This window comes from Larimichthys crocea, chromosome XII, assembly GCF_000972845.2.
Source record: "Larimichthys crocea isolate SSNF chromosome XII, L_crocea_2.0, whole genome shotgun sequence".
Classification (NCBI taxonomy): Eukaryota; Metazoa; Chordata; class Actinopteri; family Sciaenidae; genus Larimichthys; species Larimichthys crocea.
The window spans coordinates 16,178,228-16,194,657 of record NC_040022.1 but is presented as its reverse complement, the minus strand read 5'-3'; the positions used below and the strand labels follow the sequence as shown (position 1 = coordinate 16,194,657).

Genomic DNA, 16,430 nt, shown 5'->3' with positions numbered 1-16,430 from the left:
CTCTGAGGATTTTGCCCAGGACCTTGAGTTAAGATTGAAGGTTAATGATCAATATACAAAATTATGCATTTTCAATAATATACTGCAATTGATTTACTATCAACCAACAGTAGGCTGTAGCAATATACAAAATTAAAATAAAATAAAATAAAATAAAAAGTTGTCAGCTAAAGTCAGTTTCAGTTTATCCACTGTGACATTTTGCTGAGAAAGAAGAATGTGTGTGTGTGTGTGTGTGTGTGTGTGTGTGTGTGTGTGTTTTGACCCACTTCATCCAGCAGGACGGAGCCTCCCACACGGAGCTGCGGCCAGGAACTTGTGGTTGCCTAGCAAGTTTCACATCTACGGTGCAAAGTTTGAAGACGTGTTCGGGGCTGCTCTCCGTGCTGTAAACTACAAAACCCACAGAAACTACTCGAAAAAACTAGTTTCCCTCCGTCGAGGTCCAGGTGGAAACACTGACGGTGCAAGATGTCCGTGGCGGGATTTAAGAAGCAATTTTACAAAGCGAGTCAGGTAAACGGGCGACATTTTTTTTTTTTTTTTTTAAACATTGGCCGGTAGCTTAGCATTAGCTAATTCAGCTAACACCATCGTTACTTTTATTGCGAGTTTAATTGCGCTAGCTTCAAGCTAACTGGCTAATTTATAAAGTGTGTCGTGTGTGAAACGTTTTTAAAAAGTATACGACGAGCTATAACTGCTATTAAACTCACCAAACAACTGTCAATTGCGTTGTGGCTCACAGGTACAACGTTCAGCCGTAACGTCAACGTTAATATAACGTTAATTTAACGTTAATCGAACGTTTATAGCTAACTAACCATATTTAAAAACCAACGTTTAAACGTTAAACTTGGCTACTGCAGCACTTGGTTTCCTTTCGGTTGGTTATTTGTCCCGAGTTTGCAGCCAAGTTTCTATCTACGTAGATTGTATATCTGAATTTTCACTAATATAACATTAAAGTGTAAGATTGACGCCAATGTGCCGACGTTTATAAGAAGTATTAAAAGAGCGAGTGTCCTGCTTGATGGAGTTTCTGTATGTGGTGGGTGTTGCTCAGTTTTCTTTGTGTTTTTTTTGTTGTTGTCAAGTTAAACAGCAGGTAGATCCATCAGTCATGTGTTTAAACCCTCGTGTTCGGTTCATGTTGTTGTTATCTCTAACATGTTGGATTGCACAGTGTCTCAACACAAGTTGACCAATATGTTGTGGTGAGACCATAGTTCAAATCACACGACATGTTTGTGCAATGATTCATTTAAAAAAAAAAAAAAAATGCTGTCATCACTCAGCTGTAAGTATCTACTGTATTTTCAAATATAGACCTAAACTGACCTCATCTGAACCGATCTCATCTTTGTGGATGATATTATGGCTCACACCTTCCAGATGTTATTAAAGAAAAGTCCATCAGTGATCTCAAATCAATGATTTAGATCAAATAAAGGAAGAGGCACCAAATCATTATTTACTATCATATACCCTCTCTCTTTATCTTCTGTGATGCTGTTTTCATTGCTGAACATCTCATTTCAGAATATAAGTTTTCTTGTGACATTTATAGTCAGTGTGACAGACATAGCATGTAAAACAAAAGCACTAATTAATCGTGACACCAGATGGGTCTGGACGCGTAGAGAAGCAAGTCAAATATTTAAACTAAGTGTTTAAAATCAGTCAGATGTTTGTCTGCCAGATTGACAGTGGTCTGTATATCTGGATCACAGCCCGGCATTAGTTGCTTGGATTAATTGAATTGTGTTGTTGTGATGTTAAAATCCAAACAGCGCTCATCTTTCTTCAATAAATAAATACGACTATTGGCTCTTTAAAGAAGTTAAAAGTTGAAGCCGCCGCCACCACAAACACAAAGCAAAACAAGACCTAGCCTGCAAAACCAGTGGGCTGTGTGTTGATGACACCTGTCCTTTACAGGTCCTCGCTTTGGTCTAACATACTATACCATAACACGTGCGATATGTAAGTGACCACTCCCTGCTTAGTGAGGAATCCTAATAATGTGAACGCTCTGCCCTAACCAGCTCCTTAATTAATCCGGTTGACATGAATTTAGTCAGTTTGTTGACAAGACATTGATAATAATGAACTAGGAGCGAGTGTGCAGGAATGTTATATTCTGTATGAGTTTATGCAAAACATAAGCTGTGCAGGTGGATTGCTATTGGGACATAAAGTACAGCTGTAAAAACACAGTATAAGGCACAGCTAACAGGTGTTACACCTTTCCATACAGGCTATGAAGACAAAGAAAACAGGGTGGAGGAGGAGGGTAATTAGAGGAGGGTGGATTCCATACTGCCATAAAAATGTACTTGAATCGATCAATGATTTAACAGAGTAATCATCAGCTAAGTTACTGACATCGTGCATGTGCTATTTATTGCTCTTCACCCGCTGTTTCATTTTAGTCCACATCTTTTTACACATCTTGCTTTTGACATCGATCAAAGACTCAAACCCACACGCACTTCTTGTCCAGGCAAGAGCCCTCAACTCCACGACAACTCTTTGCCAAATCTGAAACCTGTTTTTTTGTTGTTTTTTTTTAAACCATATTAAGCTTTCAACACTTCTGTGTACCAAAAGGTAACCTAAAGCAAAATATCAGTTAGGTACACCTAAAAGTCAAGTTTTTTTAAATAGATTAAATGGCATCTTTGGACTGGGATGGGAAGGGTTATTAGTCAAGCAGATGGGTTGCTGAAAGTCTGTGGATTTCACACATCTACTCATCACAACTAAACACCTGGTACCAAAAGATTCATTAATTGCAATTAAAACGGAGTCTATTAGACTTCATAATTAGGAAACGTTTGGGGCTGAGTTGTATCCCAGTTGGCAATCAGTGCATAAGGCATTTTCAGAATCAGTGAGTGTTTTCACACAAAATAACTGTGTATTATATGAACTAGAGAGATTGATTGATCCATCTGGTCATAGAGTTTTATGTGCAGTCTGGTGCAGACAGCTGCACTGAGTCGAACCAAATGAGAAAACACGCGCACACACTCACACGCACAATGAGTCTCTGTTTGGCCTGCCAGCCATGGGGTACAGGGTTTTTAGAGTTTGTTTCTCTGGATGAGAAATGCTGAATGTAGTCAGTGTGGCTTGTGTGAGCCTATGAATTAGTGAGTGAGAGCAAGATTAGGATAGCATGTGTGTTTAGTAAAAGTATCCATGGAGTTGGTCTAGAGTAGGAAACTGCACTGTGTGCGCTGACCTGATGGAAAAATGTGAAAAAGTATAATTCCTTATGGAACAGAGGCGCTCGGTACAGAGGAGAGTCCAGTTTTTAGAGTTCACTCCCCTCTGCAGAATTCAGGAGGCTCCTTCACTAATGGAAAACATGGGCACGACTTGGAATTTGAGAATTGTGTTAACTGAGCCCGGAAAAAAAGCAAATGGTGGAAGATATTAAATGTCCATTACAGTTTGGAAACCGAGCAGTGTGGTTGTGATAGTCTGGTTTAAGCCTGTTTGACAACAAGTTTTTGCCCTGCTAAAGTATTCCTTCCTCTGATCCCTGAGCAGCTCCAGAGTAGATCATATACTTATATCCTGCAACATTATTCTCTCTAGAGTATGGCCACATATACATATAAAAGACACCTCTGTTGACTTGTAAACATGATCAGTTATGACTGTATTGTGAATTTCTGATCCATGAAGATTTAACCTATATATTTATTATTATTCCTTCTTATTCTTATTATTATTATTATTATTATTTTTTTTTTTAGATCTCGTATTTTTTCATTTTTATTACCATTCCATACATGCATCCATGCAATATAATTTCTACATCACATCTACATCAATATATACCTGCACACGTAAAAATAAATAAAAGATTCTATATTTACGGCTGATGGTGCACTGCCAAAACATTCGAGGGAATAACTCTTCAGTTTCTGTTCCATCACAAAATACAGCTGGTACCACGACACTGGAGCACGGAACTGCGAGAAACATTTGTGACGTGGTTTCAGAACCATTACTTCCCTGGTAGATTGTAAAGTTAGTTAATCATCCCTGAGAATAATGTCGAATATCTGAACATAATTATTTCTCTGATTGTTCTGTGTTCACAGTTGGTGAGTGAGAAGGTCGGAGGTGCAGAGGGAACCAAACTGGATGAAGACTTCAAGGACCTCGAGAGGGTAACATTACAAACATTTAATAATAACATCTTGTGGCACACAGATTAATTCTATTGAACTGGAAACAGGAACAAATTCCCACTTCCCTACATTGATGAACGATGTTATGCAACACCTTAAACTACAAAAAAACTAGATACGCTTTACGAGGTTCCACTGAAAAATTTCAATAGACTTGTATGAAGGGTTACCCTTCATTGACTATGTAGAGACTAAGCAATACGTATACTCTTAACTCTTTGCTACAAAAACTAGGTTATACCTAATGTGAGATGTCAATAATCACAATGTAAAGCAGCTTTTCACCTTAGTTAATATTTATACTTCATACTGTAGTACAGTTTTGTAATTTGTTACATTTGCATCCAGGGCTTACTGTTTAACTAAAATAATTAGACATTAAAAAGATTTTTAATCATTGTCTCTCTCTAACCTGCACCACCAGAGAGCAGATGTTACCAGCAAAGCAGTGGTGGAAGTCATCACTAAAACATCAGAGTACCTCCAGCCCAACCCGGCAACAAGAGCCAAGCTTTCCATGCTCAATACAGTGTCCAAAATCCGTGGCCAGGTGAACAGCCCGGGCTATCCCCAGCCTGAGGGCCTCCTGGGAGAGTGCATGACTAAGTATGGATGTGACATGGGCAAGGAGACCAACTTTGGTAAGAACAGTGTAGACAATAGAGGAGAGGTGCCAGTGCATCTACTTATATTATTATGTTGTTGTATTTTGTATGTTTTAGTCTTGCCAGTGATAATTGTTGTTAACATGCCTCACATTGTCACACACTCCCTAATGCTGGTATTTTGCCTGTGTGCTACAGGTGGAGCTCTAATAGACATTGGGGACTCAATGAAGAGAATGGCTGAAATCAAGGACTCTCTGGATATTGACGTGAAGCAGAACTTTATTGACCCACTGCAGGGAGTCGCTGAGAAGGACATCAAAGACATTCAGGTAGAGTCAAAGAGGTAGTATGCTTCTGCATATTCAGGCCAGGCATTGACTCATAGCTTTGCAGTCTGTATAATTCAGATATGACAGTACTTCATGTAATATCATCTATGAAACACCATCCTCCCAATCCCAACTCCTTTCACTCCTTTAGCACCACCTGAAGAAGCTTGAGGGCCGGCGTCTGGACTACGATTACAAAAAGAAACGTCAAGGTAAAATCCCAGATGAAGAGATCAGACAGGCCCTCGAGAAGTTCCACGAGTCAAAAGAAATGGCTGAAGGCTCCATGCACAACCTGCTGGAAACGGATGTGAGTAGCATGTTGACGAAACTTATTCACTTTGCATTGCAAATGGAACATTAGGGCGTCATTGTAGCATCAAAATGATATGATAGTGAAGCTGTTGTTTTGCCTGTGGAAATACTGCGTCACCTGAATATGTGGTTTTATACATTAGCAGAGCAGAAGTTTTATAATCATGTGTAGTTTTCCTCAGAGACTGAAGATGTACAAATACATAAATCCTAATCCTAGAAATTTTTTGGGGAGCTGTGAAAATCAAATTTTTGCCAAGACATCATTTGTGTGCCAAGCGGTTTGATTCAAGTCCAACAACATTAGTTTTCAGTGTAGTGAACAGAAGAAATACATTTAATACAACCTGATTCTATTAAAACTATTTGTGACTTAAGCAGATGGAGTTGGCATATTCTGTAATTATATATTTTTTTATGTGCATTTTGGAGAAAGTTTCCCAGCTAGAACACCACGTCTTTGAGGACATTTTGTTTCAGGTGACATACCTGTTTTGTTTCTTTTCTACAGTGACTTGCAGTAATGCGACCTCGTCAAACCCGTTTGTTTAGTATTTACCGTTTTCATACCTGCCATGAAGAGATGTTTCCGATCTGTTTGAGTAAAGTTATTGTTATGACCAATACTGGCGTAATGATGAGGACATTCAAATGGTTGAACCAGTGAAGACTGCTCTGAAGGGTTACTGTTTCTGTTTCTGTGCATGGTTTTAAAATAGGTTTTGTGTTCTGTGCACGTAGGTGGAGCAGGTGAGTCAGCTGTCTTCTTTTGTGGAGTCGATGCTGCAGTACCACAGACAGGCTGCGCAGATCCTAGAGGAGCTTTCTGATAAACTGAGCCAAAGGTCAGTGCTATGACTGTTTGTGGAAGATGGCATGCCTTTTGTATGTTGAGGCTGTGCCCTCTGGTCCGTGATGAGGGATGATTCAGCAGTACCATATTATCTTCTACTCATTTGATAACAAGTAAAGAATGTCAAGTAGTAGCTGATGCCAACAACCAATTATGTGTCTTTAGTTTTGTAGCACAGCTCGTTGTGATATCTGTCCTCCACAACAGAAATTATATATCAATTTTACTTTGGAATAACATAAAACAAAGTAGATTTGTCTTGCTTTGAACCTTCATTTGTAGTAATTGGATTGTAGCTTGTCTGTATTATTGCATCGCCTACTTGTGAGCTCAGAGAGGTCCCATTTTCTGTTCTGATCGTGTACAGAGTGACTGAAGCTCACTCGCGTCCAAGGCAGAAATACACACCCAAACCCAGACCAGCCTTCGATTACGGAGAGTTAGAAAACTCTAACGGAGGATACTCACCAGCCGCAGCAAGCCCTCCAGCTTACTCTCCGGGTAAGCTTATTTTTTCAATATTTCATGAGAGCTGTGTTTGAATGTTTGTGCGAGTGTGTGCGGCCTACTCCCAAGATGACGCGTCAGGGAGGACGTCAATCTCATTCTCAAGACTGATGTGTCTTTCCTTCTGCGACATTAACTAGCCCCAGCACAATATCCTGCTCCATCCTTCCAAAGAGCCTCCATCAAGAACAGACCACGTGAGTCAGAGAGATGAAGATGACGTGTCACTTACACAGAACTAGAAAGTTTCACTCTGTTGCACGTTTGTGTGGCAGAGAGGCATATGCATGTTCATGTGATGGTAAAGTATTCAACTAACACTGCTGAATGGTGTTTGTCCAGTCTGTCAGGTTCCCAGAACAAGACGGGGCTTGTCACTGTGAATGTTACTCTCTTTGACCGAAGCTGCAGATGTATAGATCCTCAGCAATCTGACTTTGTGTGTTGTTTTAATCAACCAAATCTTAAAAACAAAAATGTTTGTTCTGAATTCTATGTATCTGACAGCTTGTTCACTGACTGGTGAAGCTTCTGAACCTCAAGAAAAATCGCAACATGCCACATGCTTCATGTCAACAGATGTAGTTGGAGGGTGAATCTAATGTTGTTCACCTCTCGAGTCTAACACAAGAGAAAGTAAATGTGAAAAGTCTTAGGCCTAAAATTAAATCATAGTTGGAATAAAATGGCTTAGTTATGTAACATACTGGTAGATTGATTGAGCTTCAGAAGCATCCTCCCTCACCACACTGATGACTAACTTATAAACTTCCTGTTTTATGGACTCCTTTTATGGTTTATTCTAGCGTCCTACTGGAAACATACTGGTGACAAGCTGTGTCTAATGAAATCCTTTTAAAGGAGAACATACTAATCTTGTTGAAGGGAAATTGTGAAATATTCTTCTCACTAAAAATGACAGTATTTGTTCTTTCTCCCTCCTCCATCTCTCGACTGTTTTGTGTCTCTATCTTCAGCTGAGCCATGCTGTAAAGCCATGTATGACTTTGAGCCAGAGAACGAAGGAGAGCTGGGCTTCCACGAGGGCGACACCATCACCTTGGTCAGACAAATCGACGAGAACTGGTTCGAGGGAATGTTGCGGGGCAGAACGGGATTCTTCCCCAATAACTACGTTGAAGTGGTGGTGCCTCTGCCACACTGAAAACAGCCAGGCAAGAAGCGGGCAGCAGGATGGAGAGGATGAAAAGGGGGGCGGATGATTGACTCAGTAATCGAAAGATATCTTTTTTTAAATTATAATTAAAGGGTAAACATCTTGAGACAGGGACTTATTTTTTTTTATAATTTTTTTTTTGAGTTATTTGAGGAAAGAGCTTTTTTTTATTATTATGCCAAGATTTGATAGAGTTTTAACAGTCAGGACAGCGTGAAGTTGATAAATCAGAAAAATGATGGCTTAATGTGCGGGTGCATTTAACATATCCTGAGTCCTTGTATTCATTCTCTATGCACCTGTGCACTTTGTACACTACACCTCCATCACCGGGACTGATGAAGAAGGACCAACAGAATGTCCAGTAGTATCTATGAATGCTAAGAAGTGCAAGTACTTTATTCTCCTATTCTAAACCTATTCTGTATTCACAAGAGGACATTTCTTGTTCTGTGTATTGTTCATATTGGTACTACACACATGCATGTATACGCATGCTTTCTTCTTAGGGCTGTTTTCTACACTCCCAGTTTTCACTCCGCTGCCATCAGGCTTAAGTACTGTTGTGACCATGGACTTGTTAAGAGTCAACATGGAGAACTTGCTGCCTTTTGTTGATGTTTGAGACTATCCTCTATTGCCACCTGGTGGCACTTGAGTTTTTTTATTAGCTATTTGTTAAAGTGGCACTGTCATGTGGCCTCTCTATTATCTCTTAACCAAGTTCCTGTTCAGGGGCTTGTCTTATGTTTTAATGGAGAATCTGTGAGGCAGTTTTACAAACTTATTTGAGACAGTAAAAGCTGTTTTAATAGATGATTTCCAAAGAGCTGTAGGGCAGCCATGAATTTACTAAGTTCTATAATCTTTATCACACTAATTGTTAAGTTGTCAATGATTTAATTTACGTTTTTCTCACTACACTCCACCCCCTTCTTCTCTTAGACCTCATGTCAAAGAAACGTTGCACAAATTCCCAAACTGAATGAGGATGCTGTTTGTCATTAAAAGGAAACACAGTGCTGCCAAATTACTTGAGATGATAATATCCAGACATGTTGTTTTCCCTCTTTTTTCCCCCCTTTTTTTTAAACATCAATTTACTTCATATTTTAAATAATAAAAGTGGACATTTGTTTCTATCACAATGCAACCCACAACGATGTAACGTTATCCATCCCCACCCCAAACATTTTGCAGCATCGTACCAAAGCCAAACAAGCATGCATCTCTCAGTTCCTCTATTTTCTCAGGCTCTATTGATGCTGCTGGCAGTGTCACTCACATTGTTTTGTAGGCTTTTACCCAAACTGTTTGTCCATGTATTTTCAGTCTGTGATTTGTTTTCCCCCCATAGCGCTGGGGTAAGCTTGGCTTTTGTACTCTAACCTATAATTTGGAGCATGGAAATCAATCTGATGTGTGATTGGGCGTGTTTGTACCTTGCGTCAGTTTTCAGGCTGAAACTGTGCACCAGACCTGACAGAAAATGCCATCTCCAAACTATTGTGTACAGAATTTACTGATAATGAGGAAGGGCAATTCACAATAGCCGGTTTCAGTTTCAATTAAGCCTATTACAAGGTGGCTATGAACTCTGAGGGTTTGTGCTCTTCACTAAAATGCCAACTTTCTCCCCTTGTCATGATCCCCTTGTTAGACCGCCTCCCCGCCCCACTCATCCCTCCCGTCTCTGTTTAAACTGGGAGCGGAACAGACAGGTCTTTTTCAGCAGAGAAGGGTGCACAGCGGTGGATTATGCCCTCCCTCCCCCATTGCTCTTTATTCACCACCTGCCCCCATGCCCCTACCCCCTTTTTTCTCATTATCTGCCCCATCCCAATCCCATGGTGCCTCTAGAGCTCAGTCTCCTAGTCCATATGAGGAATAATCTCATTGTTATTATAGTATGTGTGTCTTAAACGTTATGTCTGCATCTTATTCATGTTATGTATCATACCCCGGGGGCTTTGGTTGTTCTGAGCAATAGCTGTGTGGTTCAGGTGTGGGTTTGCATGCCTCATTACACTAAATCAAAAGGCTGGAGTTTGAGAGGGGAAGGAGGGTCAGGGGTTGAGGTCAAGCTATTAATTCAGTTTGTATAATATTGATGATGAATAATGTGGAACAAAAGGGCTGAGATCAATTTTTATGTGCTGCTGAAAGAGTTGTCCAAATGCTGCAGCTGACATTGATTGCTACACTACATTCTGTGATGGCTCCCAACCTTTATAGGTGTCTCACCTTAATATTGATGAATGAAGTATTATCAGATGTTTAAGCTCTACTTTATTATACCCAACGTTAAAGGAACTTTCTGTGTAAAAATGTAACCGCCTTGCATGTGTCTTCATTACAGCTTTCTGCGTCTTCCACAATGCCTTATTTTTGTAACTGTGACACTGTGGGGAGACTAAAAGTGGGATTATCCTGGATTATCTTTAGGATATATGGATTACCTCTATACCAAATGTAATCTTCTGTGTATTGTATATTTTTGTTACTATGTAAAAGGGGAATGGATGCTGTTCGTTCGCTTCTTCAAATAAATATTAAGTAATTTGGCTCCCAGTGTGTCTTTATACAGATAATAACAGGCCTGTAACTGGTTTACTGTTTTTAAATGTGTATAATTTAATGATTAGATATGAGAAAATATCATAGAAGTGTGATCTGATTCTTCTGATTCTTCCACAATTGCTCCTTTTTGCTCAAACATCTCTATCTCTCGGACATTAATCCACAACCATCAAATTTGTATCTGCACAGCCACCCGTCTGCATGATCCCCAGACACAGCAGGCTTCAGCACCCAGCTGTTGGATTATAGCCACGGCACTATCTCATCGGGGAAGGCGTGTCACTCCCCCCCGAATTACTCAGCGCCCCTTTGTCCTCGGTCGGTGCCCAGCCAGCGACACTCATGGCGGCTGCACCCATCAGGCAGCGCTCCGGGCCAGGGGGACCCCGGGCGCAGCTCCCGCCCTGCTATTATGAAGGATACCTGGAGAAGCGAGGACCGAAAGAAAAGGTAGGTTCTTCACGATGCAGCTCAAGTGCCATGTTGTCTCCGATGCATGCTTGGTGGACAGCGGTGGTCAGTCTGTGTGCATACACACCGGCTGATCCCACCATTCCCAGCGAGCTGTCAACTTCCTCATTGTGTTAGAATGGGCGAGGCTGTCCACTGGAGCCGGTGCCGGATTGTTTCACATTATGGATCATAGATCAGTTCAGACGTTTAGTTTTGATTTTGCAAGATTTTGACATGCAACAATTTAGGAAGCAAATCGCGACGTATGAATCGTGGAAACCCGATTGCTGTCAAAACACTGCATGTCAATTCAAATCACATCACATAAGGGATTTGCGTCTGTATGTCTTATCTTAATAACTAGACATCTATGTCACATACAGGATGTCTGCTAAGCTTTTTTTCATCGCCCAGAATTCATTGCTGACTCTGGGAAATACTCTTTATTTTGACAGAATTGTTCTGACAGTCAGATCCCTGAAGTGCTTTTCCAATATCTCAAATGCAAAGTTGCACCTGTAAAAAAATAAAAAAAAGACATATCCATCAATAATTATTTCTCTTGTTGTTTTTATTTCTATATGTGAGGTGACAAAGAATAATATACACCCCCACCCCACCCTCCTGGGCCCTTCCTCTCTCATTAGACTCATTTTAATGGAATATAGACGTGTAATGTGAGCCTGGCTCAGGTGGAGTATTGCACTGATCCATGGACACAGATTGACAGCAGCTGTGGCTCACTCCCTATCCATCTCTTGGGACAGGATATGTGGGAGTGATAAAAAGAGGAAATATCCATTACACAGATGTGAAAAAAACCAGCTCTGTTGTTACCACAGCAGACCTTATTATTTTACATGTCTGTTTATGTCTGTGTGTGACAGGCATCCAGGCGACTATGGACCTGCCTGTGTGGGAATTCTTTGTATTTCTTCAATAATGCCAAGGACGCTCATGTAAGTTACAGACTGTTTTGTTTGTTTGTTTTTGTGCATCATAGTGTGTTCAAACATGTTTGTGTGTGTTACAGTATGTGGAGAGGCTGGACCTCGGTGGGTTTGTGTCCCTGAAGGACGACTGCAGTCGTGACAGGAACCTGGAGGCAGCCAGGCTCATCCTGCGCATGAAGGATGGGGAGACCAAACTCACAGTAATGCCCCTCAACACACACACATGGAATTAAAATGAACACATTTGCAAGGTGTAAAAGGGCTGTTGTCTTTTTCAGGCACCTAACTTGGAATCAAGGGAGCTGTGGAAAGGTTTCCTCTACTCCGTTATAGATGTAAATATTCATCTTTTGCACGCCTGCATCCCTCCACCAATCTGTCGCTCTCTTGTACTAAATATTCTCTCCTCTGTTTCAATCACAGCTGAATGTCCCGTCCTGTCTCACGTTGCTGCCTGGCCAGCTGCAGATGCTGAGGGAGGTTGTGGACAAAGAGAGGTCCAGGCGGAGAACTCGCACTCCCACGCGTGCTCCTCCGTCCCCCCTCTCTGTGCCTTTAGTGGGAGAGATCCCACCGTGAGTTCTCCTCCTCTGTACTGTAGCACTTTTAGAGTGTGTGTATCCCTGTATTAATATGTCTGCGTGTGTGTTGCATGCAGGTGTTTTCGACCGGTGTCTCGAACAGAGGCTGAAGTCCTTTTAGAGAGACACCCAGACTGTGGCAACATGTTGCTCCGACCGGGGAGAGACGGCTGCTCGCTGGCTGTCACTACTCGGCAGGACCTCAATGGGTAAAATACCTGCTGAACATCTGTACACCACAGCTGCAAATCTCATCGACAGACACAACATTCACTGCAAACGTTACAAGCTTTGTCTCTCTTCCTCCAGGTCAGTGTTCAGACATTATCGTGTGACCCAGAGGGACCAAGGTGGTTATGTCATTGATGTAGAAAATCCTGTAAGTGAATAAGAATGGATTTACTTATATATTAACTTGTGTTTAATGTTATATCATGAATATGTTTTTACAGGAGAAACCTCAGGTTAGGGATGGATTCAGGTTTTCTCTCATAATACAGATACATTATTCTAAGTGTCTGCTGATAATATGTTAGCGGGTTTATTTTCTGTATACCACACAGTGTGTCATCAGAATCCATTTAAATGTAGGTAACATAGGATTAATGTGGCACTAAGACTTGAGTAACTGATTGCAAAAACATTTTGTATCATATACATTTCTAATATTATTAAAGGAATAGTTTTTTATATTGATAGGTCACATCATTGGCTAATGCCTGATCTCTTTAATAATAGTATACAAAATACAAAAACAGCCATATTGGATGGGTGCTTACTGTTTATGGGGTTAAATATTTGAAAATATAGATATCATATAACAGATTTGTTAAGATGGAAGTCAAATATACAGCTGCCTTGTTTGCTTTCAGATTAAACGGTCTCTTAGGTGACAGATTCATGTATTTTCTAAAGGCTTTTTGCATTTGAAGAACCAAAACTGTTTTGAAGAAGAAGAAATATTGAAGACAGATATGAGAAATGCTTTGTGATTTCCTCTTCCAGATTCCCTGTGCTGACCTTCATGAGGTCATCGACGCTCTGGTGGAGAAGACAGCAGGAGCTCTACAGCCATTCCTACTGGAGGAGCCTTATGAAGAGAATATAAGTGAGGCAACTGTGCATCACACGTTCTCAGATTGTTGTTTTTTTTTGTCTAATTATGTTTTCTAGTGATGAGACTAAACTCTGTTTGTCTGATCAGCGTACGTTTCAGCCAATGATGAGAACGGAGAAAGGATCCTTCACACTGCCCCCTCTAGCCCCCTGCCAAGGGCTCCCGCCCTGCCTCCAAAACAAGGTTTGTCTCAGCCTCACAAACAACATGCAGACAGTGTCTGGCAGACGCCGACAATGATCCCCGCTTTCATTCTGGTGCAGATCGTTGGCCTAGCAGCCCTCTGTCCAGGTCTCCTGCGCCTGACCGCCGTATCCTGACCTCACCAGTGCCGGCCTCGCCCACCAACCCAATGAGACGACTCATCCTCTCCCCATCACCTCTTACACAGAGTGAGTAGATAATACAGATCTTACCTGCTGCATAAGATAAACATATAGGTGCATTACTCTCAACAGCTGAACTGGTGTTGCGCAGTAGTGAACTGTGGGATACACTTGGCTCTGAAGTGCGGGTTAAGTGGACATGGGGTGCACTTGCCTACTACACGATGGCATTTGAATGTGCACTCAAGTCCTCAAGACGACAGGTGTTAGTTACTGGGAATGACCCAGTGTGTTCTTCTTTGTTTCCACAGCACTCAACGAGGAGCTCAAAATGAAGCTGGAAAAGAGACGAGCCAGTCAGGAGTGACTTACTCATAAGGAACAACTTCCTGTCACAGCATACTCAATCTCAATCAGTGCCAAACCCCGTCTCACCGCAGCTATGTATTCATCCTGTGCCTTCTAGGTGGAAGACAAGGGACAACAAATATCGCCACTTTCTCATAGGGAGATACAAAATATTCAGATTTTCACTCTTTTGGTCTTTGCTACATGGTTGTGGACTTTGTGGAAATGGACTGGTAAACACTGGATTAGGTTCATTAAACCTCATTGAATGCTGCCTTGGTTGGGGTAACAATTCACTAGTGCTTTGTCCACTTGTGTAAAGTTGTTTACAAACTGACTCTGAGCAAAAAAAAAAAAAAAAAAAAAAAAAAAGATGCCAAATGATTTTCCTTTAGAATAAAGTCCACAAAAACAACAAATCAATACAACTGGCAGCTAAGATCTATTGGAGATGCACAAACACGTGCCGGACCACCAACTGAGCCTGATGTTTTCCAGTCTGAGCGTCCTCCCCGTCCGACCGAGCTGCTAATGTTACTGTTGCAACACTGTAGACTAAAGAACAAACAAATCACAGACTCTGAAGATCAACACCAGAGCGACCACCTCTGACCTGAGGCACTTTATCTGTTCTAAAAGTGAATTTGCAGTTCAAGTTGCTGCTCAGCATTTCTCTCCATTCACCTCATTACATGAAACATGAGTGGAAAAAAAACCCTAAAAACTGTAAACTGCACAATCTCTGCCTGCTGCTCTCCGAGTGCTATTTGTAATTGATAAGCAACCATTAATGTATCGCTGATTCAATGACACTGTTGTGGCTCATGTATGACTCAACTTTAACTGTACTGTTGGTGCTTGTTATTTTAAAAAAGTGTTTCCTCTTTCTCTGCTACTGTGTACGTGTTGGTGCTATGACTCACCAGTGCTCAGATCTGCCTGGAAACTCCAGGTGATTTCTGTTCCTCTTCAAGAAACCCAATCTGCTGTATTTACATGTGACGCTGCCCTCTAGTGGAATGGCTGTCAACTAAAGTGACAGAAACATTAGGAGGGTGAAGCCTTTGGGTGTTAACACAATGACTAAACACTTGGCATAAACCTGTTTATGTTGCAGACCGAACCTGAAATACCGTTGGCTATATCACAGTATTACACCACACCCTACCTCCCTACCTTTAATAACAAACTCATGATTTATTATTACAGATCTGAAGTCTCAACAACAACAACAAGTATTTTTACGTGGGAATTTTTTTGGACCTTTTGCCAGTCCTTGCAGATTTGAAGTGTCTGAGTACTAGTAACAAACTGTGATCTTCTTACAATGAGCGGATTCTTGTATGTTTGTACATGACGTGTTGTGTCTACTTGATCACTATCAAAGAATAGTGTTTGTTAGATATCAAGGGCATTAAATCATTTTGCATGGATGTGATGTGTCCTTGTTGTAAATGAATTGTGCACTATTTATTTTATTGTTTGTGTTTCCTAAGTGTCAGGCTGTTAGGACCCAGTCATTGAATGATGATTGATGAAACTGAATAAGGACATTAGATAATGATTAGTTATTAGATAATGTCGGAATTAATCAATACTGTGAATGATTAGAGATGATGCTGGACAATCTGTCCTGTTTTTTTAAATATGACCCATAATCAAGTCTTGTTAATGTTTACCACAGAAAGATGGAAAGAAATTTTTGACTTTTTTTTTTAGTTCCCTCTTGTCCTTTTTCCTTCATTCATCATCATCTTACATTACAAACACTTAAATACATTTATTAAGAATCAAGTATTTCTCCATGTTCAGATTAGATCATTTTTGAAACAAGGACATGTGTTTTGTGTTTTTTTTTATTTATTTGGTGGCCTTTCCTCTACCACTCAGTGGAAACTTGGGTCCAATTTAAAAAAAAAAAAAAAAAAAAAAAAAAAAAAAAAAAAAAAAAAAAAACGAACAACAAAAAAAAACCAATACACCTTTTTTCTTTTATATTTCATATTTTATTTTCATATTTTTACAAGGATACATTTTTCTTTTTAGAGTGTGTAAACGTCTTTTTTTCATTT

General features: G+C 40.5%; 2 protein-coding genes across 3 annotated transcripts; both read left to right on the top strand.

Annotated features, from left to right (window-relative positions):
• Positions 1-298: 298 nt before the first annotated feature.
• LOC104929641 (endophilin-A2) lies at positions 299-10,565 on the top strand. 2 transcript variants are annotated; one of them, XM_019262293.2, is made up of 9 exons: positions 299-516; positions 4,122-4,190; positions 4,636-4,852; positions 5,015-5,148; positions 5,300-5,458; positions 6,205-6,308; positions 6,684-6,817; positions 6,964-7,020; positions 7,801-10,565. In XM_019262293.2, the coding sequence occupies exons 1-9, from the start codon at positions 472-474 to the stop codon at positions 7,986-7,988; spliced, it is 1,107 nt and encodes a 368-aa protein (XP_019117838.1). In that variant the 5' UTR covers positions 299-471; the 3' UTR covers positions 7,989-10,565. The 2 variants fall into 2 exon arrangements, with proteins under 2 accessions (XP_019117838.1, XP_010742518.1); XM_010744216.3 differs by lacking the exon at positions 6,964-7,020 and having other exon boundaries at positions 7,801-7,988.
• A 148-nt stretch (positions 10,566-10,713) lies between these two features.
• Positions 10,714-16,290, top strand: stap2a (signal transducing adaptor family member 2a). Its single transcript, XM_019262077.2, has 11 exons — positions 10,714-11,030; positions 11,921-11,992; positions 12,067-12,186; positions 12,265-12,321; positions 12,410-12,561; positions 12,645-12,776; positions 12,877-12,946; positions 13,573-13,675; positions 13,772-13,867; positions 13,948-14,076; positions 14,322-16,290. The coding sequence occupies exons 1-11, from the start codon at positions 10,923-10,925 to the stop codon at positions 14,375-14,377; spliced, it is 1,095 nt and encodes a 364-aa protein (XP_019117622.1). The 5' UTR covers positions 10,714-10,922; the 3' UTR covers positions 14,378-16,290.
• Positions 16,291-16,430: the final 140 nt, after the last annotated feature.